The 24,235-nt window shown below is 34.7% G+C and overlaps 1 protein-coding gene across 1 annotated transcript in view; it reads right to left on the bottom strand.

Annotated features, from left to right (window-relative positions):
• Positions 1-6,501: 6,501 nt before the first annotated feature.
• The window catches only part of LOC128211482 (uncharacterized), a 93,788-nt gene continuing 76,054 nt past the window's right edge, over positions 6,502-24,235 (bottom strand). The window contains exons 18-27 of the mRNA XM_052916323.1: positions 22,939-23,156; positions 19,093-19,190; positions 18,507-18,647; positions 16,627-16,717; positions 15,444-15,581; positions 13,278-13,407; positions 9,267-10,120; positions 8,672-8,967; positions 7,500-7,628; positions 6,502-6,905 (exon numbers count right to left, since the gene is read on the bottom strand). Coding sequence (XP_052772283.1) covers positions 6,783-6,905; positions 7,500-7,628; positions 8,672-8,967; positions 9,267-10,120; positions 13,278-13,407; positions 15,444-15,581; positions 16,627-16,717; positions 18,507-18,647; positions 19,093-19,190; positions 22,939-23,156 — 2,218 coding nt within the window. The 3' untranslated portion in view covers positions 6,502-6,782. The remainder of the gene's footprint in view (positions 6,906-7,499; positions 7,629-8,671; positions 8,968-9,266; positions 10,121-13,277; positions 13,408-15,443; positions 15,582-16,626; positions 16,718-18,506; positions 18,648-19,092; positions 19,191-22,938; positions 23,157-24,235) is intronic.

Below are 24,235 nucleotides of genomic sequence, written 5' to 3' on the forward strand. Positions count from 1 at the left end.
TTGCATGACCGAAAATTGTATATTTCCATTTGAACATTCTTTTTAGGGGCGAAATAATCATTAAGCACTTTCCTCGTTGCCTCGAAGGTCGCATCCGTGTCCCTCTTTTCTACATCGTATATGTCATACACTTTCTCACCAGCGTAATGAAGCAACAACGCCCGTTTTTGGTCATCATCTGTCACTTTTAATCCTACAAATAAATTTTCTAACCGCCCTAGCCATTTCTCCCAACGCGTGCCAGCGTTTGATTTGTCTGTGTCCACATCAAAGGATGGAAAATTCGGAAGATTATTCATTTTATGTTCACTGTTTAACGTCTTTATCCATTAGTTAAACAAAATGATCATTAATCCAAATATTACACTATTAATTCACAGTATCCTCGTCGCCAGATGATATGTTCGGGGATTAGATATTCTTAGAAACAACAGATGACCGTTCACTAGCTTTATTCATGATAGTATATCTTCCGGAAGTTCCGGTATCATATTACATGCACATACATATAGAGTGGCTACTGAGGACACAACAGGAACATTATGTCAAAAGATCAAAATGTTTTACCGTCTCTTTTTTAAAAGTTTGTAATTCCCAACCACCTATTTCAGCCGTGCCTGCAAGTAATAAAATCTTCACAGAAACTAATATTTATTTGTAAAATTGTGTTTAATAACTTTTTAATGAAAATACAATATTAACCTTGTAAAAAAATGTTAGCTAATGAAAAGAAAGAAGAAAAAAAAAAAAAAAAAATTGTGCTTCTGGCTGGATTCGAGCCACTACCTTGAAACCCTCAAAAGATTTGTAGTCCTGTGCTTAAAAACATAGGCTAAAGCATTAAAATTGAAGAGTTTCAAGTGGAGGTTTTCATTTTAAGAAATATGAATAACAAACTTACCAGGCACGCCTAAATAATAATTACATAAAAAGAACTTAAATATTTCTTCTCAAAAATAATAGCGAATATGGTTTTTAGCTAGACTATTCGAAGAATAGGTGGGCTAAACTACTCGCCCCAGCGTCGGCGTCCGGTTCAAGTTTTAGGGCAAGTTAGGATTTTCACTTATAACTCCATATTATTCTTTACACAGATTATGGCCCCTGATTGACTATGAAACTTAGGTTAAAGTTTTAGGGCAGTTTGGGATATTTATAAATAACTTCTATACCCTTTGTTCAATTGACTTAATACTTCACACAGTTGTTCAGGACCATCACACAATGAGGTTACATAACTCTATATAATCATTACTACAAGTAATGGCCCCTGATTTTAGCGCAGGTTTAAGTTTAAGGGCAAGTTGGGATTTTCATTTAAAACCCCAATACCATTCATTCAATTGACTTAATACTTCACACAGATGTTCAGAGCCATCACATAATGAGGTTAGATAACTCCATATTATCTTTTATATAAATTATGGCCCCTGATGGACTATGGAACTTAGGTTAAAGTTTTAGGGCAGGTTGGGATATTTATAATTAACTTCTATACCCTTCATTCAATTGACTTAATACTTCACACAATTGTTCAGGACCATCACCCAATGAGGTTACATAACTCCATATCCTTAAGTTATGGCCCCTGATTGACTTAGGTTAAAGCTTTAGGCAAGTAAAAGTTAAGGGCAAGATGGGATTTTGATAAAAAATTTTTATATACCTTTCATTTTTTTTGACAGGCACATTTTTACATTACATCTTAACCAGTTTTTTTCCAAGGGAAAACAATGAGGGCCATACTTTATGGCCCTTGAATTTTTATTATTTTTTTTATTTTTATTTTAATTTCTTATGAAAGGCATATTTGTTTATTCTTTACCACATTTTCATAATGGGAAATCAAGTCATTTGAATGACTTACGTCATTTTTCGGGTGGTGGGAGGGCAGCATCAAAGTCACCTTGTGTATTGAATAATTTTAGTTAGGTTTGACATAAACATACCAAACTTGGTAATATTACATTGTTATTGAATGATGTAGATTCTGGACTTCTAATTGATGATATTGTCCTTATATTGTTGTTATTTGCAGATGACATGGCTATCGTAGGAAAATCACCTGAAGAAATACAACAACATTTGAATAGACTTTTAGAATACTGTAATAACTGGGGTTTATCTGTAAATATACTTAAAACAAAAATTATGGTTTTTCGTAAAAGGGGAAGGCTATTGCCATCAGAACATTGGACCTACAATGGCCAGTCCATTGAAGTTGTGAATGATTTTAATTACTTAGGAACTGTTTTCAACTATACTGGTAATTATGCTTTAAACCAAGAACATTTAACTGGTAAAGCTTTAAAAGCACTAAATGTATTATCATGTAAATGTAGGGAATATGACCTGAAACCAAAGATTCTATGTCAACTATTTGATGCTTTTGTAGCTCCTGTTCTAAATTTTGCTTCGGAAATATGGGGTTATACCAAGTCAAAAGAAATTGAAAGAATTCATTTAAAATTTTGTAAACGTCTATTAAATGTTAGAAAAAAATACATGTACAGCAAGTGTTTACGGTGAGCTTGGCAGATATCCTCTTTATGTACATAGATTTGTTAGAATTATACAATATTGGCTTAAGGTTGTAAGAAGTGATAATATCATAATGCGCACTGTATATAGGTATGCATTATCAGACTGTGTAATAGGAAAGAATAATTGGGTATCAAATGTTAGAAAGCTTTTGAGCGAGTTTGGCTTTGGATATGTATTTGATAATGCCAGTGTACCAAATGAAAAGTATTTTTTGTGTGAGTTAAAAACTAGAATAATTGATTGTTTTAGGCAAGAGTGGTATCGCTCTCTTGATAGTCCAGTCTTGTTTTTGTATAAAGACTTTAAAACAACTTTTGGTTATGAACATTTTTTAGACATTTTACCTAAAAGCTTACGCCTATTCTTTTGTAGACTTAGACTTTCTGTTCACCCTTTAAGAATTCAAACGGGTAGATATAACCGTAATCGAATTCAACGTGATGAAAGATATTGTTTATGTTGTAATAGAAGAGATATAGAAGACGAGTTCCATTTTATTTTTATTTGTCAATGTTTTAATCTTATTAGAAAGAAATACATCAAACGTAATTATTATATACGTCCGTCTGTACTAAAAATTTATTGAACTGTTAAATTCAACAAATAGACAAGAACTTATAAAACTATCTTTATTTGTCAAAGAAGCGTTATGTATAAGACGAACAACTCTTAATATTGAATTATAACAATGATTCATTTTTTGTTATATTTTTGTTCATCCTCACCTAATTTGAATATGTCCATACATCTGTATTCTAATTTACTCATTATTGTATTACCTGTGTTCTCACCATGTGTTCAATCATTATATGTATATGGTTAAGAAGATGATGTACTTTGTACAAGTCTTAATAAATTATCTGTTCTGTTCTATTCACTTCTAAGTCAAAGCGGCGTAGTCGAGCGCGCTATATTACGCAACTCTTGTTTAATTAATCAATAAGTAACAACTATTACAATTGTTGTTCACTCATATTCATCATTAAAATGTTGTCATATTTACTTATTCCCTGCTGGGGAGATGATACATTTTTATCTGTTAATATCAGTAATCATCTTAACATGATTAAAAACTGTACCTACTATCCACACACTTTGAATGGTCATAATCTTAAAACTGCCTCAATGGCATCCAATGACAAATCAGCTGTCTTCTCGGTCCATGCAGATTTCATACAATTGTCAAAATAATCCTGACGACATGGCGCTCAGGGGTGTGGGCGGGTCATAATGTTTGACAAACATTTCTTGTTTAGTCATTGCCTCCAGGCTTCATTTTCGGATAGATCTTATTGAAAAGTGCAGTGCACATGAACCATTACCTTTGTTGTGATATGTTTTGAGTTATTGCCCATTGTCCCTGTACTGTGATGTTGTTTATCCATTGTCCTGAGCAGAACTCCAAATAACTTATGTTTCTATTTGTTTAGTTCTTATTGTATCTACTCTTATTCTTAATTAGTACTTCATCTGTGTTTTTCAAAATAAACTAAGTTTAAAAAAAAGATTTTCCGTAATGAAAATATTTGAATGAATGATTGTTTTCACTTAAGGCACACAAGCAGATTAATGTTACTAAAATATAACAAAACCCATAACATGAATTTTGTTTTCATATTGTTAATGCCGTTAATTTCATTGCTATCATCTGTCAAAATGCGAATTGAACCTATATCGCATTTGGTGGTTGATATCTGGCAGTCTCAGACTTCTGTTGTTGCTTTTACAAGTCAGTCCAAAGGACGGTTATATCCCCCGCCGTTGTTTTTTTGTATATTTTGTTTTTTTCGCCACCTGACTGGTACGTTAAATCTGACCAAAAGTGTACACAACCACTGGTCAAGAGTGGGAATATAGGAAAAACAAGTTGTTTGATCGGTAACCTAAATATTCTTGGATATTTGAACATATTATAAAAGGATATTTGTTTTTCATATTGTGTGTAGTGTAGGTCAATGCCAAGGTTATTTTGGCTAAAAATAGGAAGGAAAATGAGTACTTGATTTATAACATTGATGAAAAAGCAAGCCTTAAGTTTTTTCGATAAAGTGATACATATATATATTGTGGTGACGTAATAACATTGTTTTACTGCTTTTGAAGAGAAAACAGATGTTATAAATATATTATCACATTTTTGTCCATTGTTTTTAAATATTAAGCTTGTTAAACAATGATAATGCATGGTAGACTGCGCTAAGTTTCAATGTGTGCAACTTGTTTAACACTTTCAATTAACATTTATATCTTTTCCTCTATTCAGCATTGTCATAATACGGACCCGAAACTTAATGATGGATTACTGGCACAAATTGAAATTGGTTCGAGTTATTGGATCAATTCAGTAATTGTTGCTAAAAGTACATGAAATGTATAAGGTCCATAAATCCAGTAAGAATTGACATGTCTACACTGCTAAATGTAAAAAGCCCGGACACAAGCATGTGAAATTTGACCTTAAATGTCATATGTGACCTTGAACACCGAGGTATGGACCCGGGTCAAGGTCACTGCACATCGTCTCAATAAGGACAACATTTGTACCAAGTTATATGGAAATCCATCAATGCATAAGTCATAGCACGGACACAAGCGTGTGTACTCTGACCTTTAAATGTCTCGTGTGACCTTGACCTTTGAGGTATTGACCCGGGTCAAGGTAACATTTGAAATAAGTAATATCGTAATCTATCAATGCATAATTAAGTTTTAGCCCGCACACGAAATGTTACAGCCAGACGGACGGACTGACAGACGGACCAATGTGGTTATATTTCATTGTTTGTATCTTTACTCTATAGTCAAATTGAATGCATAAAAACGTTCCAATGAATGTTAATACCTCAAATTATTCTCCATAAACTATGTATAAGTACCTGTCGTTTATCGTATTTTATCGGGAGACCATGGCCCCAGTGCATACTATATTTTTGTACAAATGCTGATGATTTATACGTACGGTGGGATTACTAATAGTGGCGAATAATTCACGACGGGAATACGAACAATAACAACAGGAGTACGACTAAAAAAATCTCGATTGCTAAAAATGAATATATTTTATTGCTTTGCAAATAGTACCTAGTCATGTCCGTTAATTCAGACTCCTCATATAATAAGTAACGATCAACCAATCTTACCCACGAATGTCAAGTGTGTATTTTAATGCCACTAGATATTTATATTTCAGATTGAGTAACGCTTGTACAGTCACGATTCTATCCGCGATTTGTCAAGATTCACCGAGATAAAGAAAATCATGCGCAATTAGGCTAAAAGTAAAACCGTTGAATTCAAGATTATGGAATACTGACTACTTATGTTGTATTTTATTTTCAATCAATTTCGACACAAAAGAAGCATCACGATTTGTTTAAGAAATGGAAGTTGCAACAAGGTAATATACCAACGAAAATTGTACAAATAAGTAAATTGTACAACCCATGTACGCGTGTTTATAAATATTAACCTATCATGTTGTGGTTAGAGGTCAGCAAACCGGTATGCAACTTCTTTGTGTCATTCTACCCATTTTCATTTGTGGTAACGGAATGACAAACTTAACCATTTTTTCGTGAAAAAAAAGCGAAATATATTTTATTAGTCATAATATTTGTTCACCTGTTCGTACATTCATGTGACCTAGGCTTAAATAATTTCCTCATAAAGTGTATTTTCTTAAATGAAAAACCCAAATCGCGCTTTTACACATTAATTATAACCAGTTACCATTCGCATCGATTGCATTGTATCAGAAGAAAGAATATCTTAACTGTTATTTAAAAAATTCAAGCATTTGTTCTTCCAAAACATACTTTAACGTTGCTTAAGGAAAGCAGCAAGAAATTGAATTACGGTAGATAGGAACTTTTGACAAAAAAATAGGAAAACAAGTTATTTCTCAGTTATTAAAAAGTGATTGATCGTAGGTAAACGAAATGAACAACAAACATGACGATTGATTTCTTCGATTATTAAAAGACTAGACATGTAATATTTTCGATTTTATTGAGAACACAAAACTAATCTAAATTTGCTCAGCTGAGTCTAACATGACAGACATTTAACAATGGGCACATACATAAAGGAAATGAGATGGAAATCGCAATTAACGGTAAAGCAATTTTGATGAGGGTATGGTTTGTAGTGTTTGTATTTGAGTTTGTGGTGTTTGGGGTGATTGTATCTGTGTATACATGTGATGTTAATTTGTGGAAGTGCACGTCCTCTTTTGACATTTAGCTTTCCTTTTCCGCACTTGGTCTCTGCAGCTGATACAAAATTAATGGCCCGAATTGTCGTTTACCACTGACATTTATTTTTGGAAGAACAATGTGAACCTTCACATTTGAAACATCGTCCTGAAATGGACAATCAATAATTACATTTATAATAAACATAATCACATTAAGTCCCATTTATTTCACCAATTATGGACTTGTCTTATCAACAATGTTACTACAATTCATTTAATAGCAATAAAATATTTTTTTATGATCGCGGTTCGTATCTGAAATAAATAATATTAAAACTAACAAAACTATACTATATTAAAACTAACAAAACTATACTATATCAAATTTTGAAAATGCTTTCATTTTTCTTTCATGCATTTGGTTCCTTAAACATATGAAAGTTTGAAAGCACATACACGTAGAATTATATTATTTTTATTTGCGATCAGTTGATCATATTTGCAGATTTTTTTTATTTTGGTAAGTTTATAAGAATTGCATTGGACAAGAGTCAGTCATATTTTCTAAAAAGGAGCATAACGGAGCGAATGCAAACGCTTGTCTGTTCCCCCTTTTTTTTATCTCAGTCGAAAAAGGGGCATAATTTAATAATTACTAAAGCCAGAAAGTTACGGCAAAAATTAGTTCTATATTTCCTTCACGACGTCGGACATTGACAAAGAAGCCACTGAAAAGGTGAATTCTTGACCAAATTCATACATGTTTTTTGCGGAGGACTCTGTCTATATGATCCAGGCTTTGGCTGATACCAAAACGTTCTAGTTTTCCATGGATTTGTTTGACACAATGTTGAAGGTTATCTGCGTCTATTAATAACCTCACTTGCTCCTGAAAAAAACAGGTACGAATACATAGTTTGTGGAGAATAATGTGAGGTATTAACATTTATTGAAACGCTTATATGCATTCAATTTGACTATGGAGTAAACACACAAACAATGAAATATAACCACATTCATGTAGGTTATAAACGCAACAAGAGAAGTCAAGAGACTGCCAGATATCAACCACGGAAAGAGATATAGGTTCAATTCGCATTTTGACAGTGGATAGCAATTAAATTAAGGGCATAACATTATGAAAACAAAATTCATGTTATGAGTTTTGTTATATTTTAGAAACAGTAATCAGCTAGTGTGTCTTGAGTGAAAACAAACATTCATTCAAATATTTTCAATAGGGAAAATGTTCTTTCTTTAAAACTATATTATATTTAGCAAATTGATATGTATATGCAAACAGATAAAGTACTAATTAGAAATAAGAGTAAAAAAAATAACAAAACAAATAGAAATATATATAAGATACTTGGAGGTATGCTCCGGACATAGAATAAGAATGAACATGGACAATGGGCAATAACTAAAAACACTTTTCAATAAGATCTATCTGAAAATGAAGCTTGAAGGCAATGACTAAATAATCCGCATCTAGAGTGATGGTTTCTGTGCACTGTAAGTATCCGCAATATGATCCATATGTATGTGAAGTTTGAAATCAATACCTCAAAGACAATTGACGCTATGCTTCGGACAAAAAAGTATGAACATAATCAAAGGGCAAACAACTAAAAATATAGCAACCAGAATTAAGGTTCCTGTGCAATTATATTCTCCTGAATATGATCTATCTGTATATCTCAAGGACGTTTAGAGTTTTGCTTGGGACATCTTCCATTTATAAATCTTCCCTTAGCCTTTCGGCGGCGCATAACAAACCATGGAACGGAGATAATCCTGAACAAAGGTTTGGAATATTATGTAAACAAAAGCGGCCGAGGTTTCAACCTTCAGCTACATACCAAATAAATAGGCTCTGAGTAAAGCGTTTTTCATATTGGAATAATATTTTTTGTCCAGATTTATTTTTACCTCTGACGGGTTAAAAGCGCAATGTTGTGGCTTTAAGCACAATTCCTTGAAAATGACTTCAACCTCTTTTGGTGACACGATGTCAGCCGCATGGTTCTGAAAGTCAATTTTCGTAACATTTCGAATTTGTGCAATCAGTTCCCTTCGAGATGTCCAGGCTGCAGAGGCCTGTTCAAGAGAATCAATCTCATTCAAATGGACTTCTCTAGGTCCCGTTTCTACTTGAATGCTAACAACGGCAGCATAGGCCTTCAATTGATCTTTTTCAACGAGGTATTTGGTAGTATCATCATCACCTGTAATATAATATCTTGCATTGAAACTAGTATTTTTCAATGAAGTATTCAAGGTGAATTAATTCCTTGTGGAAGTTTTTTTTTAAGGACACGATGCATGGTTTTACACAAGCAAATACACAACATAACTATTTTCATTATCCTGGTGGTTCCTAGTTGAGTGATCCACGTTGCCTTGATAACTTTGTTTTGACGTCAACAGGCTATCAATTGGCTATCATTTATCATAACAACTTGCCTAAAGCTTTTTACATCCAGATGAGCTATGAAATATTAACAAAGGTAGCTATAATACTAACCTAACAGTTTCCGCAATAAGAATTCCTTCAGCTTTAGCAAATTTTCATATTCATTCAGGAAAATTAGTTCAGACTTAATTTCTACACCTTTTGGTTTCTTTATCTTGAAGTGAAAGGCAACCGGGAAATGGTATCGGTAGGCCAAAATAGAGTCTTTTCCCAATATATTCTGTGTTGAAAATGTCGGATGACTAACGCTTTTCAATCCAGTACTTTTACAGTGATCAATATAATTTGAAATAAATATATGCAAAGTCTCCAATGTCAGAAAGGTTTTCTTAAACAATTCGTCGGCAATGTTTACACACAGCTGGCAGTTCGCGTGTTGGTACAATTCACCTTCACGTTTCTTGTCATCGGTTGCCGTAAGTGCTTTTATTAATGCATCAATAAACTGGCTTTTTTTCTGACTAGAGTTGACCAATGATTTTGTCCTCGTAGTACTGCTGTTGAACTGCACTACCCTTTTGCCCTTCAATGCATGTGTCATGGCATCACCATGACAACAGTCTTCAAATACAAGAACTTTGTCAACAGTTGTTAACTGCTGTATTTCATTGCACAAATCAACATCTTTCATTGATTCATTTTCACTGAGAATGAAGATGCCCTCTTCTTGTAAAATATCTGCTTTTTCTGGCTCACTTCGCTCAAGACCATTTTGGGATTGATCTGTATCGTTTGTGCCCTCTGCTTTTTGTTTTGCCCGGAACCCATGATGACCTGAGTATGCCACCATAAGAGTTGTGATATTTTGCTTTTTTAGTTTTCCAAAAGCACGTTGAACTTTGATCCACATCTCATTGTCTTCATTTCCTGGTTTTATTGGTGCTACGACTTCAATCTTCTCTTTCCTGATTGAAAAAAAACACATCATGACGTATAATATTGGTAATATTTTACTATTGTAATAATGGTTTATGAAACAAGAGCCAACTAGATAATAATTGTGAGGGAAAACAAATGCATATCCCCCGATATGACAATCGTACAGAAACTTCTAAAATATCACAACTCACAGTGATTTCAAACAAGTGGTTGCAGGGAAATTGTATGGCGGACAAAAGGAGGAAAGGGAGATACTTAAAAAATATCGATGGTCAAATTTATGTCAGAAATGATTCAGGCGAAAATATCCAATATGACCGCCAGTCAGCCATCTTGAATGCGATTAAAAACGTTTCATGTAACAAACATCTACTCATAATGTTGAGTCATTAAGCCAAGGATTTGCTTTCATGCAATCATGTTCAAGATATTATGCTCTGTGCACAACATGAAAGTAATCAAAGAGCCGAATAACTCTGTGAAAATTACCCGAGCAGAACATGCTGTTGCTTAAGCACTAATATGACCTTATTATTTCTGTGAAATTGCATCAAAGTCACGCCATCAGTTTTGGAGCTTTTGCGCAGACAAAATTTGTGATGACAATATCCGATATGGCCACCAGTCAGCAATCTTGAACAGGATCGATCAACTTTTTATGTAACGCACACTAATGTTGAGTCACTGCACGAAGTTAAAAGTAAATACATGAGATCTTGTTCTGGAGGCAACAGGCAGACTTATTTACCAAAACATTCTTAGGGCCATATGTCTGTAAAATTACCCAATGTTAATGCAAAACTAGTCTTTGTAAGTATCATTTCAATTCTGTCATGTTTCATTAAAATCCATCCAGCAGTTTAAGAGATTTCGCGCGGTTAAAAATTCAAAGGCTTGGTACTTCTAGGGAAGTTTCATATCAAAATCCCTTCAGCATTTTTTGAGATTTTGCGCGGACAAACATCATGACATCCATCCATCTACCCATCCATCCATCCAGACAAACCTATGTCCAGACAAACCTATGTCCAGAACACGATGAACGTGTCTCCTACCCTATCGGGCGGACCTTAATTTGCTTTGTCGGAGTTATAGCCAATTTAACTCTGTTCTTGACTATCGAGTCGATAGCAAAAATGGTATACGCGACACATCTTTCAATGCTGCTTGATCTTTACAGTGAAGTTTGGTAATCTTCAAACAAGAGGGCCGTGATGGCCCTAAAACGCTCACCTAAGAAAAGGGCCACAACTCTGTGATAAAGCATTAATAAAAATGTTGCCATTTAAACATATCATTACTGATGACGATGCCTTGTTTTATATTTGAAAAGGGTCATGAAGCTACCTGTAAAGTTGCATTGAATTTGGCCTGGGAGTTTCAGAATTGTTTTTTAAAGCAAAACAGTAAGTCGGCTATTTTGTTGTTGTTGTTGTTGTTGATCAATCTTAATGCCATGTTGTATTTTTGAAGACGGTCAGGCAAGGAAGTTTCAGTAAATTTGGCCTGGCAGTTTCAAAGGAGATGGGTTTTTTAAGCAAAACAGGAAGTTGGCCATTTTGTTGTTGTTGTTGTTGTTGATCAATCGTGACCCCTTGTTGTATTTTTGTAGAGGGTCACACAAGGAAGCTTCCTGTAAAGTTTCACTGAATTTGGAGTGGTAGTTTCAGAGGAAATGTTTTTTTTAAAGCAAAACAGGAGGCAGCCATATTTTTGATGTTGCTGTTGTTGTTGATCAATCGTGACACCTTGTAATACTTTTGTAGACGGTCACCCAAGGAAGCCACCTGTAAAGATTAATTGAATTTGGACTGGTAGTTTTGGAGGAGATGTTTTTTTTAAAGCAAAACAGGAAGTTGGCCATTTTGTTGTTGTTGTTGATGATGATCAATCGTGACCCCTTGTACTATGTTTGCAGAGGGTCACCCAAGGAAGCTTCCAGTAAAGTTTCATTGGATTTGGAGTGTTAGTTTAAGAGATGTTTTTTAAAGCAAAACAGGAAGTCAGCTATATTTTTGTTGTTGCTGTTGTTGTTGTTGCAGATCAATCGTGACCCTTTGTTGTATTTTTGTAGGGGGTCACCCAAGGAAACTTTCTGTAGAGCTTTATTGAATTTGGACTGGTAGTTTTAGAGGAGATGCTATTTAAAGCAAAACAAAGTCGGCCATTTTGTTGTTGTTGTTTTTAATCAATTGTGACCCCTTGTTGTATTTTTGTAGAGGGAAACCCAAGGAAGCTTCCTGTAAACTTTCTTAGAATTTGGCCAGGTTGTTTCAGAGGAGATGTTTATAAAGCAATTGTTGACGGACAGACTGACGGACGAACGACGGACAAAGACCGATCATAAAAGTCCCCTTAAGCACTTCGTGCTCTGGTGAGCTAATAAAATTGAATAAATTACAGCTGACAATATTTACAGAGGGACACAGACGGACTGACAGTGCGAGTCCAATATGCCTTCCTTTAGGGGCATTAAACCACAGTCTAGTTAGAAGTTTGACTAGCGCCTGACTTGGTTAGCTATATTGGTTAGTGAAAGAAGTACATAGGTATATCGAATATCTATTTAAAGCTGCACACTCACAGAAATACTACTTTTACAACTTTTTTATTGTTTGTCTTGGAAAGAGCAAATTTTTGCGTAATTATCTGAAAACCAATGATAAAAGATTGCTGACAAAAGATCAGATCGCAGATTTGCATATTTCCGTTCGAAAATTAATCTAATTTTTTGTCAGCTGTCTTATATAACTGGTTTCCATGCATTTTCGCCAAAATTGGCTCGTTCCATAGACAAAAACTGAAATGAAATGTCAAAACGTTCAATCTGTGGGAGTGCAGCTTTAAAATATCTCATTGCAGCAAAATATTTATATTCTAGGGAACTTTTTATCAAAAATTTAAGAAAAGGAGAGAGTTATGCAATGACAAGCTATAATAACGGCATTTCAACATATCTGTTTATGTAACATTATTAGACTATCTGAGACACGAAGGGCTTGCGCAAATTCTGGATTTTATACAGCAGAGCTTGTTCAAAAATATAATGCCAAGCAGTAGTATATGAATTCGGGCTTGTTCATTTAAAAGACTTATTTCGATGACTATATAAACAATGTCCAGTATTTCTTAAAACATTAGAAATCATTTTTAGATTTTGTTTGGTTAATATAGACAACCTACCTGATACACATGACCGGAACACTTCTGCTTGTGATAACATCTCTGAGTCTAGACACATCCTCGGTAAAGGACTCTGCTACCTTCTCTCTCTTGTCATTTCCTGCTATCAAAATGGCTCCCCAGTTTTCACCTAGAATGCAAGAAAGAGATGATCTTATGTCTCGATAATAAATACAATCGTTCTAATATACCGAAAAGGATGAATAAATATCGAAAACAATGGTTATTGTGAAGGATACTATGTTTAATTTGAAAAAATAACAATATCTGCCATGTGTTTCCGTTCCGGATAGAAAAATCCGACCCGAGGGCACCTGCGTTGCCAGGTAACGAGGCTTGCAGAGTCAGAGAACGGACACACATGATATATATGTTTTCTAACATACATTAAATAACATATTAGGCGCATTTTTGTACATATCACCAAAAAGCGCGTGCGATGATGGTTACTGATGTCATGACGCGCAGTAATTTGTATTCACTGCATACGTCAATAAGTTCCTTCAACATTACGTCTTTTAAGGGTTATTTTGTTTTGTTTTTTAAAGTTTATTTTTGTAAAGTTAATGTAAATGGAACTCATCTATTTAAATTTCATAATTATGATTACATAACGTGTATTATAAAAGAAAATGAAATTATTACGTCACAGCGAGTGACTCAACTGGCATGGGGGGATGCCAGTTGGAGTTTTCCAGCACGGCTAAATTCACCGAAAATGCCTATCCGGTGTGCTAGAAAGGTGCAGAAAACAAGGTATTTCTCCCTTATGAGACAATACTTGATCACTGTTAATATTTTAGGATCCACCAGTCATTTAATATTTGTGCGTTTTCAGCTATCAAATACACGGTTATAATCTAAATCTTGTTATCAGTAATTAATATTTTCCATCAATGCATTATCTACTAAGTAGTTTATCACTCAAAATTTATGTTTGTTGCACATGCGTATGTATCGATTTTAAATACGAGTGTCACTTAAAATGCATCAATTTGTCACAAAGAATCTTTACGGTTTCCGTGAATAAAATACTTTTCTATTCTTTTAATTTCGGTGATGAGTACAAGACTGAAATTTATAACAATGATTGATTGCAGAAAGAAACAGTTCAGTTTTTCCGTTGAAACATTATAATGATGTCAACGTTATTGGTGTCACATTAATTGGCAGTTCAAGTGAAGAACATGACGTCATGAAGTTATCATTTGGACGTTTTCCAAACAAATAATATCCATTGAGAATGCTACATTTTTATTATATCGACACGGTAACATGTCTATGAAACTAATGATTTTTTCTTTGTCCAAAAGCAGTAAAATTAAAATAATACTTCACGCAAGCTTTATTTAAAATTGAATGGAAACACACTCACACTTTTAAAATAGAACAGTTTTGTTATATCCAAGTTTTTTTAGAGTTTAGTAAATTTAAATCATGACATGCAAACGTAAAAAAAAATCATTTACATCTGTTCACAAGATGTTATTTAGAAGAAATAAGTTATAACAAGTTAAGATTGCAAAGCATTATGGACGAAAAAAAAAAAGTGTAAATTATGAATGCTTGCTAATGCAGTCGAAGTTTCATAAAACTGGAGACTATGACCATGGAATTTGATTGACTTACACCCATCCAAAGTAGAGGTTATACTGCTAATGTTTCATGGTCATATGGCAACTATTATTGAGCATACAAAGTTTTCATTAGACTGTTATTCATGACGTTGAACTTTGATCTACTGACCGAAAACCATTGTTTTTTTTCCAGGGAAAGTTAAGGACAACAAACCGCAACAGTTGCAAAGACCTAGGTCAAACCGTTCTCCGGTTATTGTGAGAACAGAGGTTTTTTTTATAAGACAGTATGTTTGACCTACTGGTCCCCTAAAATAAAAGGGTAATATACTGATCAAAGGCAACATTTCATTAAAGTGGTCCTTGGTCAAACTATTCTTGTGTTATGGTATCGACGAAGAGTTCATAAGATCGTTGACCTACGGTCATTAAATGGTCTTATGGTGAGGAGTTAAATCAAAGGAGTCTTTGGTATGGGTCAAACTAGAGGTGCGTTACCATGGCTTCTCAATGAGGGCAAAAGGACCGATTATCAGCTTCTTCACATTAAAACCCAATTCGAAAAGCATAAACATTACAAACAGCTTACCAATGAATGGTCGCAACTTATTTCCACAAGTGTGACACATGATGGGATTCAAAAATGAATTTCTCATGCAAGATGCGCACACGTTGATTTTCAGCTGACATAATGGTGGATCATGTTCCAGATACCCACTTTCTTCCACTGAAGATAAAAAGCAACATATTATCCAACCTAAAAACCCTGACTGAGCGATCGAGCTAGGCATTCAAGCAAAAACAAAGAATATCTTCTTCCATTTTCAGTATCAAGAAATACTTGCTAAGTCTTTAAATCGTTAGATGTTTAGGGAGTCTTCGTTTTCAAAATACCCTCTAGCTTGATTCATGGTAACAACTCGCAACAAAAGCAAAATAGGTCGTTGTGTTTTACTTAACAATATTTGTAATCTTAAGATTTTCATTCCTAGTAAATCTAGCCAGAAGTATATGAACTTGTCACAACTGCTTTTGATACTTATTTCTGCAACTAGTATTAAACTAGACGGCTGATTTTAGAATCAAAACAAATGTTCCCCAACATCCTCTTCTGGTCTCATTCCGTTTCAAGACATTTGATGTTGGGATATGGAGCGGGTTGCGGTGGTTAAAAAAGGACGCAAGTGTTATGAAAATCATTCATGGGTTTGAACAGATACTGATTGTGAATATGGTGTAACAGACAAACATGTTTTGTTTGTTTTTAAATCCATAGTCTTGTCCGGTAAGTACAGTGGTTAGCACACTCGCTTCTCACCAAAGCGACTCGGGTTCGAGCGCATGTGAGTTTGGTCTGTGGTCACCAAGTCGGTTTCCTCCGGGTACTCCGGTTTCCGCCACAACACAAGAGCATACTCTCGCGTAAAATCGTGCAAACGAGAGGGATTAATATAATGTTGTACATGTAATAACTTGTTTCACAATCATTGTGAAATAAATAATTTTAAACTAAACTAATCAATGTTGTACGGAATAACACTTGGGAGTCAGATTTTCACGGTAGCAGGTCTAACTGGGAATATAGAAATAAACCATTAATGCGCCTTTTTCATAGCAGTCAGTCACATTTAAGTGGGTCGATCACTAGATACGTAGCAGACACGAACGTTTGACAGACATACGGGCGGATACCAGTGTTAAAAATATGTTTCCACCTGCATAGCATAAAGAGACATAGTTCCTTTCGAGTAACAGTGTAAAAAATATCTCACCAGCATTATTTACAACACACACTTCGCACTTTTCGCAATCTTTCGCAGCAGTTCTTGTCCACTTGTCTGCACTTTCTTCGCGCATCAGTGACTGTAAATTAACAGAGTACAATCGTTTTACCTAAGCACATATCTGCAAACAACGATACTACTAAGCGTGTAAGTATTCTTTGGGACAAACTATAATAGTTGTATAAGTCAAAGCAGTAATGTAACATTCATAAATAGCTTGCCTGAAATTCAAGAATCTAGTACTCGAGAAACAAGAGCCGTCGTAAGATAGCGCGCTCGACTTCACCGCTTTGACTCAGAAGTGAATACAATAACAATGTAATATTACCAAGTTTGGTCTATTTATGTCAAACGTAACTAAAATTATTCAATAAATAAGGTGACTTTGATGCTGGCCTCCCACCACCCGAAAAAAGACGCAAGTCTTTCAAATAATTTGATTTCCCATTATGAAAATGTGGTAAAGAATATACAAATATGCCTTTCAAAAGAAATTAAAATAAAATTTAAAAAAAAAATCCAAAAAAAATCAATGACCATATAGTATAGCCCTCCTTGTTTTCCCTTGGTAAAAAACTGGTTAAGAATGTAAAAATGTGCCTGTCAAAAGAAATAAAAAAATAAAATAAAACATATTCAAGGGACATTATTTGTATTTAGGGTTAAAATGGAGTTATGTTTCTTGTTGTAAGATGGTCGTAAATAATTTTGAATTTTATTAAGTGCATTGAATGAAAGGTATAGAAGTTTTTTTTTTATTAAAATCCCAAATTGCCCTTAACTTTTACTTTAACCTAAGTCAATCAGGGGCCATAACTTGTATTAAGGATATGGAGTTATGTAAAATCATTGGGTGATGGTCCTGAACAATTGTGTGAAGTATTAAGTCAATTGAATGAAGGGTATAGAAGTTATTAATAAATATCCCTACCTGCCCTAAAACTTTAACCTAAGTCCAATAGTCAATCAAGGGCCATAATTTGTATAAAAGATAATATGGAGTTATCTAACCTCAATGTGTGATGGCTCTGAACAACTGTGTGAAGTATTAAGTCAATTGTATGAACGGTATTGGAGTTTTAAGTGAAAATCCCAACTTGCCCTAAAACTTTAACCAAAGTCAATCAGGGACCATAACTTGTATTAAGGATAATATGTAGTTATGTAACCTCATTGTGTGATGGTCCTGAACAACTCTGTGAAGTATTAAGTCAATTGAACAAATGGTATAGCAGTTATTTATAAATATCCCAACCTGATGTAAAACTTTAACCTGAGTTTCATAGTCAATCAGGGGCCATAATCTGTGTAAAGAATAATATGGAGTTATCTAACCTCATCATGTGATGGCCCTAAACAACTGTGTGAAGTATTAATGCAATTGAATGAAAGGTATTGGAGTTTTAAGTGAAAATCCCAACTTGACCTAAAACTTTAACCTGCCCTAAAACTTTAACCTAAGTCAATCAGGGGCCATAACTTGTATTAAGGATAATATGGAGTTATGTAACCTCATTGTGTGATGGTCCTGAACAACTCTGTGAAGTATTAAGTCAATTGAACAAAGGGTATAGAAGTTATTTATAAATATCCCAACCTGCCCTAAAACTTTAACCCGAGTTTCAAAGTCAATCAGGGGCCATAATCTGTGTAAAGAATAATATGGAGTCATCTAACCTCATCATGTGATGGCCCTGAACAACTGTGTGAAGTATTAACTCAATTGAATGAAAGGTATTGGACTTATAAGTGAAAATCCCAACTTGCCCTAAAACTTTAACCGGACGCCGACGCCGGGGCGAGTAGTATAGCCCACCTATTCTTCGAATAGTCGAGCTAAAACGGATATAAAGCCAAGTGTTACTTGCATCAAGTTTATTTAGGATATCGGAGATCTTGAAAGTGTTTTCTACTGCATTCTGTGCTATGCTCTCAATACAACTTTCTGCCAAGGTCAATAAGTCATCAGAAAGTTCATCAGAAAGTTTGCTCTTTCTCCAGATCTTCTTCTAAAAACATAACACTTGCGAACTATAATAAATCTGTATTATGCATTTCAACATATTGCAGAAAAGAATTAATATAATACACATGTTATAACGTAATGCTTCTTTTATCCTTAAAAACAAAGTGATTTGGAATTAAACATATTTAAAAGTGATATACTTGTAAATAATTAATAAAATTTGGCATGCCTGAAAATATTTTTCATCTTGACCCGCACAATTTGAATTAACATTCAATTTGTATAAATCCAATTGTATATTTTACACAAATAGCTTATAAAAGGTAAAATTATTAAAACACGGCCTTCAGATATTTTTTCGAGTGTATTGTTGTACTCATGGTCATGCAATATCTTTTTTTGTATTGATTGTCCTTTTCGCTCACCTGTTCAGTTTATAGATTGACATTGATTGTCCTTACTCAGGAACTATAAATAAATAATATTACCTGAATCATGCTCGTCAAGGAAAATTTTGACATTGTCCGTAGAGTGCTATCTTTAACCCTTAATGTTGGGTGAAGTCCCGTAAGCAGTTCTCTTATCACTAAAATACAACAAAAGATGTTTGTCAAACATGATGCCCCCCCAAGCGTCATATTGTCAGGATTATATGGACAATTGAATGAAATAAGCATGGTCCGAAATGACAGCTAATTTGTCACTGACATTGGATGCCGTTGAGGCAGTTTTAAGATTATGACCATTCAAAGTATGAAGATAGAGTGTGTTATGACCATGACCTTTGACTCTATGACGTCAAAGTCCATAGGAGTCATCAGCTGGTCACCAAAAACCTGAATGTCAAGTTTTGATGCAGGCATTGTCAAGTTATCACACAGACAAGCTCTTTTCGTTCAAGGTCACTGTGACCTTGACCTTTGACCCAATGACCCCTAAAATGATAAGGGGTCATCTACAGGTCATACGCAAACCCAAGTCAAGTTTGAGGGCCATGGGTGCAGGCATTGTTGAGTTATAACTTGGACAACCTTTAACTAATCAAGGTCACTGTGACCTTGACCTTTGGCCCAATTAGCCCCTAAAACAAAAGGGGTCATCTACAGGTCAGGCCCAACTTCCATATCAGGTTTGATGACCATAGGTCTAGGCATCGTTGAGTTATCACTCTGACAAGCTTTGTTCTACCGACGGACCGACCGACCTACCGACCGACCGACATGTGCAAAGCCATATACCCCTCTTCTTCGGAGGGGGCATAATAAGATTCATACATCGCTATTTTTTATTTCTTAAGTCATTTAATCAGTTGTATATGTATAGAAACATGTACACGTAACACGCCAACAATTTTCTGATATTTTGTACCAATGAAAATCGCATATGCTTAGTGGCCTTTTCAAACAAGCCCATTACAACAGATGCATACTACTCATTTCTGTAAATTTAAATGAAAATCAATTCAATTACTCTAACACAATCTAAAACATCTCGCTTGAACTACACTTATATACTATGATACTGATAAGGTTAATAACCAGAACATTTCAAACAAGAGGACACCAAGGGCCTTTGATCGCTCACATGATATTTAACTAGAACTCCGCGAGTCGGATGTGTCGCCTGACAAATTATTTACTGTCGACATTATAGCTGTTAGATTGGCATTTTATTCATTTATAGACAATGATGTTGCCATTTAACTTTCAAGTGTAGGTGGCATTTGAACTGAAGGTAACAACGTTAAGCCAGGAGCAAGCAATTGGTTTTATAAGCAAAAATGAGCACAATAAATACTGAAGTCAACTGCTATCCCCTTCAATAAGATCTAACTATCTACATATGAAGTTTCAAGTTGATAACTCTTTTAGTCGAGAAATGCCCCGGACAAAATTTAAGCTTGAAAATTAACAAAGGGCAATAACTCTTAACATATAGATGCAAGAGTTACGGTTTTTGTGCACTGCACTTTTCCTCAATCAGATATACCTACGGAATAAGTTTCAGGTTGATACCTTCTATAGTTTATGAGATATGCCACGAACAAAACCTAAGCATGAAAATTAACAAAGGGCAATAACTCTAAAAATATGGCAGCAAGAGTTACGGTTCTTGTGCACTGCACTTGCCCTCAATGAGATCTATCTAGCTATGAAGTTTCAAGTTGATACCTCTTATATTCTTCAAGATATGCCCCGGACAAAACTTTAAGCATGAAAATTAACAAAGGGCAATAACTCTAAACATATAGATGCAAGAGTTATTGTTATTGTGCACTGCACTTTCCCTCAATCAGATACACCTACGGAATAAGTTTCAGGTTGATACCTCCTATAGTTTACGAGATATGCCACGGACAAAACGTAAGCAAGAAAATTAACAAAGGGCAATAACTTTAAAACTAAGAAAGCAAGAGTTACTGTTATTGTGCACTGCACTTGCCCTCCATGAGATCTATCTACATATGAAGTTTCAAGTTGATAACTCTGATATTATACAAGTTATGCCCCGGACAAAACTTTAAGCATGAAAATTAACAAAGGCCAATAACTCTAAACATATAGAAGCAAGAGTTACGGTTTTTGTGCACTGCACTTGCCCTCAATTAGATCTATCTACATATGAAATTTCAAGTTTATACCACTAATAGTTTAGGAGATATACCCCGGACAAGCGAAAATGGGACGCGGCCGCCGCCGCTGCCACCGACGCCGCTGCCACCGACGCCGCCGACAAAAGTAACCCCTATATGTCGTCTTTTCAGTCGACAAAACTGATATTGAACGTTATCCTAAATTTTACAAAGACGATGGAAGTAAAACCTTCTATTGACTTTACAAGATTCTTCTACAGTTTGACGGGTAATGTTCTCACCACATGACCCATATTTAAACTTTACCAGACAATTAGGTTTGGTTTTTTTGGTCAGAAAAAATATACCCCGTCAATTTATTTATTTGATTTTGAACTATTGTAGTTTATCAATGATCTGTGATAACTTTTTTGAACTTTTCTACGGTGTTTGACCTAATTTTGAACCCGACATACATCGCTCTATTTCATAATGACACTTATATTGAGCAAGGGAAATGCTACCTTCATTTTTTTTTAATAATTTGACCCATAAACATAGTTACTTCACTAAATTTGCCACCAACTAACACAAAACTACCACCAAACGCCAATGATTTGGGTGATAATTGAAGAAAAAATGGTGGCACTTGGTGGAAAATCAAAAATATCAACAACTGCAATGAAATCTCGATCCCCCTTTTCACCAACTGGACGTGATATAAGGTTAACATTTGAACTTAGTTGTTTTTTTGTCATTTGTTAAATGTTGGACTTTGTTAATTGTGGATATGGCAGTTGGTGAAAATTTTAACTTGATTAATTTCTTGGGTGGCTTTGGTGTAAAGGACTTTTGTATAATGATATGCTGATGATACCGCCAAACTGCATTTTACATAAACTATTATGATGATTCCTTCAGGTTATAGAAACGCAGACGGATTGTAAACTTGGTCAAATGTAAATGATTTCATTTATTTCATTACTTAATTTATTACTAGTGTAGGCAAACTAAATGACTGCAAAATGGTTACATGTTTTAAATAGGTTGATTTATGCATACTTTATCATCCATGCGAAGCAGATTGGACAGGATGATTGATTTTTTTCTGACAAGTACCACATTGAATTGGCAGTTTTTGACCCCCCAAAAACAGATCTTAAAAACTGATCGAGGCATTTGATGGAATAATGGTAGAAAACCTTCCAATACTACTACTATACCAATTTCCATCATCGGAGGCATTTGGTGCAAAATCTGCTACGAAATGACACGAAGCATTTGGGGGAAAAGTTCCGTTTCTCAAGCACCTATCATTGTAGTAAATGGTAGAAAGTTGCCACGAACTGACACTGGCATTTGGTTGAAAACCTTTCAAACTCCACATTTGAAAATAATTAAAGACCCATTTTCTTCAATTGTTCATCATTTGTTACCAAAAAAATGTGATATCATCTATTTAAATAGGTCATCCATATATAATTGTTTAATGGTATTGTAGATTCGGTACAAACATGGATGACAGGGATGATTTGAGAAATGATCTGGCTAGAGTAATGTAATGATTATATTAACCGTTTGGTTGTAAAATTAAAATGTTTTGGCACATACTCATGTTTCACTGTGATCGTATTGCTATATGCTATAAACTTTTTTACATTAATACAATGTGAGATTTGGCAAAGAAATAAGTGCGCCAGGTGATCCCAAAACATTTTTCGGTTAACAATCCTGAAAATCAAACGTATTCAAATATTCATACCGACTCCAAAGTTGTGGTAGTCATGGAATTTGGTCAAACGATTAAATTTTGTTGTTGGATGGTAGCCTTCAGTTCCGCAAATTGTGCTCTCAGTGAGCAAGAGTGAGTCATTGGGTTCCTTCATCTCTCTTGCTAATCCAAAATCGATCAATCTTGCATTGTACATCAAATCCAGGACTATGTTTGGGGACTTTATGTCCATATGCAAGACATCGTTCCTGTAAAAACTAGAGCTGTCACAGAATTGATGAAAACCCCTACACGACGTATAAGTTGTTTTTGGAAAAATAACATATGTCTCCCACATGCTTGCCTCATTCGCTTCACGACTTTGGTTGATATCAACGGGTTGTGGGTGTTGTGTCATAAGGCGAAAATTGGACATTTAAGTGTTTTGAAAACATTGCATGCTGGTAACAGAAACAGAGTGGATATCACAGTGCAGCAGACAGACAATTTCAGAGTTATTTAATTCATGGTGTACTGTATAACCCTATTATATCGGTAGCAGGCTGTCAAGTGAACTTCTTTTAAAAAGAAGGGGAAAAGTAGGAATAAAATTTACCAAACAGTAGGAGAAAAGAAGGAAAAATAAGGAATTTGTACTAAACAAGAGGGCCCTGAAGGCCCTGTATCGCTCATCTGATCCAATTCAAGTGTGAAATAAGTGTTTTCAGGGCGAGGCCAATTGTGACAGGGGGAGGGAATAAGTGTTTTTCAGGGCGATGGAAAGTGCAACGAGAGGGGACTTAATTAAAACAAATTTAGGACTAGTTTTCAATTCTGCATTTTAATATTTAAGTTGAGGGTATTACAGTTTTAGAGAATTTGAAATGTCAGTCTGGTGGTCTGCTACCTTAGAAAGGATGCATACTTGTCTTTGCTTGTACATTTTATTTTCTATTCCTGTTATGGTTGGAGTATAAACATGAAAATTGTTTCATTTAATTCAGAATGTATTTTAGCAGTGAGTGTGATAAGAACACTTGTTCTACATGAAAATGCATGAAACATTGAAAACTTATTATACATACTTTTGACTACATCATGGAAAGACTTTTTTTATTAATTTACAGACTATATTTTCAATAAACCAGCATATATTCATGAAGTATGGAATGAAAACATTTATACCTGCTGGAATTAAAAAATATATTACTTAGATCCTTCCTTGTGACCAAGTTTGTTTTTTTATATCACGGATGATTTTTTTAATATCACGGATGACCCAGTTGCAAACCTTACCTTTCTGTAAGAAGTTCATTCTGACTAGGTTTTATATAGATAAAGTAGAAAA

The sequence above is a fragment of the Mya arenaria genome, chromosome 12, assembly GCF_026914265.1.
Source record: "Mya arenaria isolate MELC-2E11 chromosome 12, ASM2691426v1".
NCBI classification, from domain to species: domain Eukaryota; kingdom Metazoa; phylum Mollusca; class Bivalvia; order Myida; family Myidae; genus Mya; species Mya arenaria.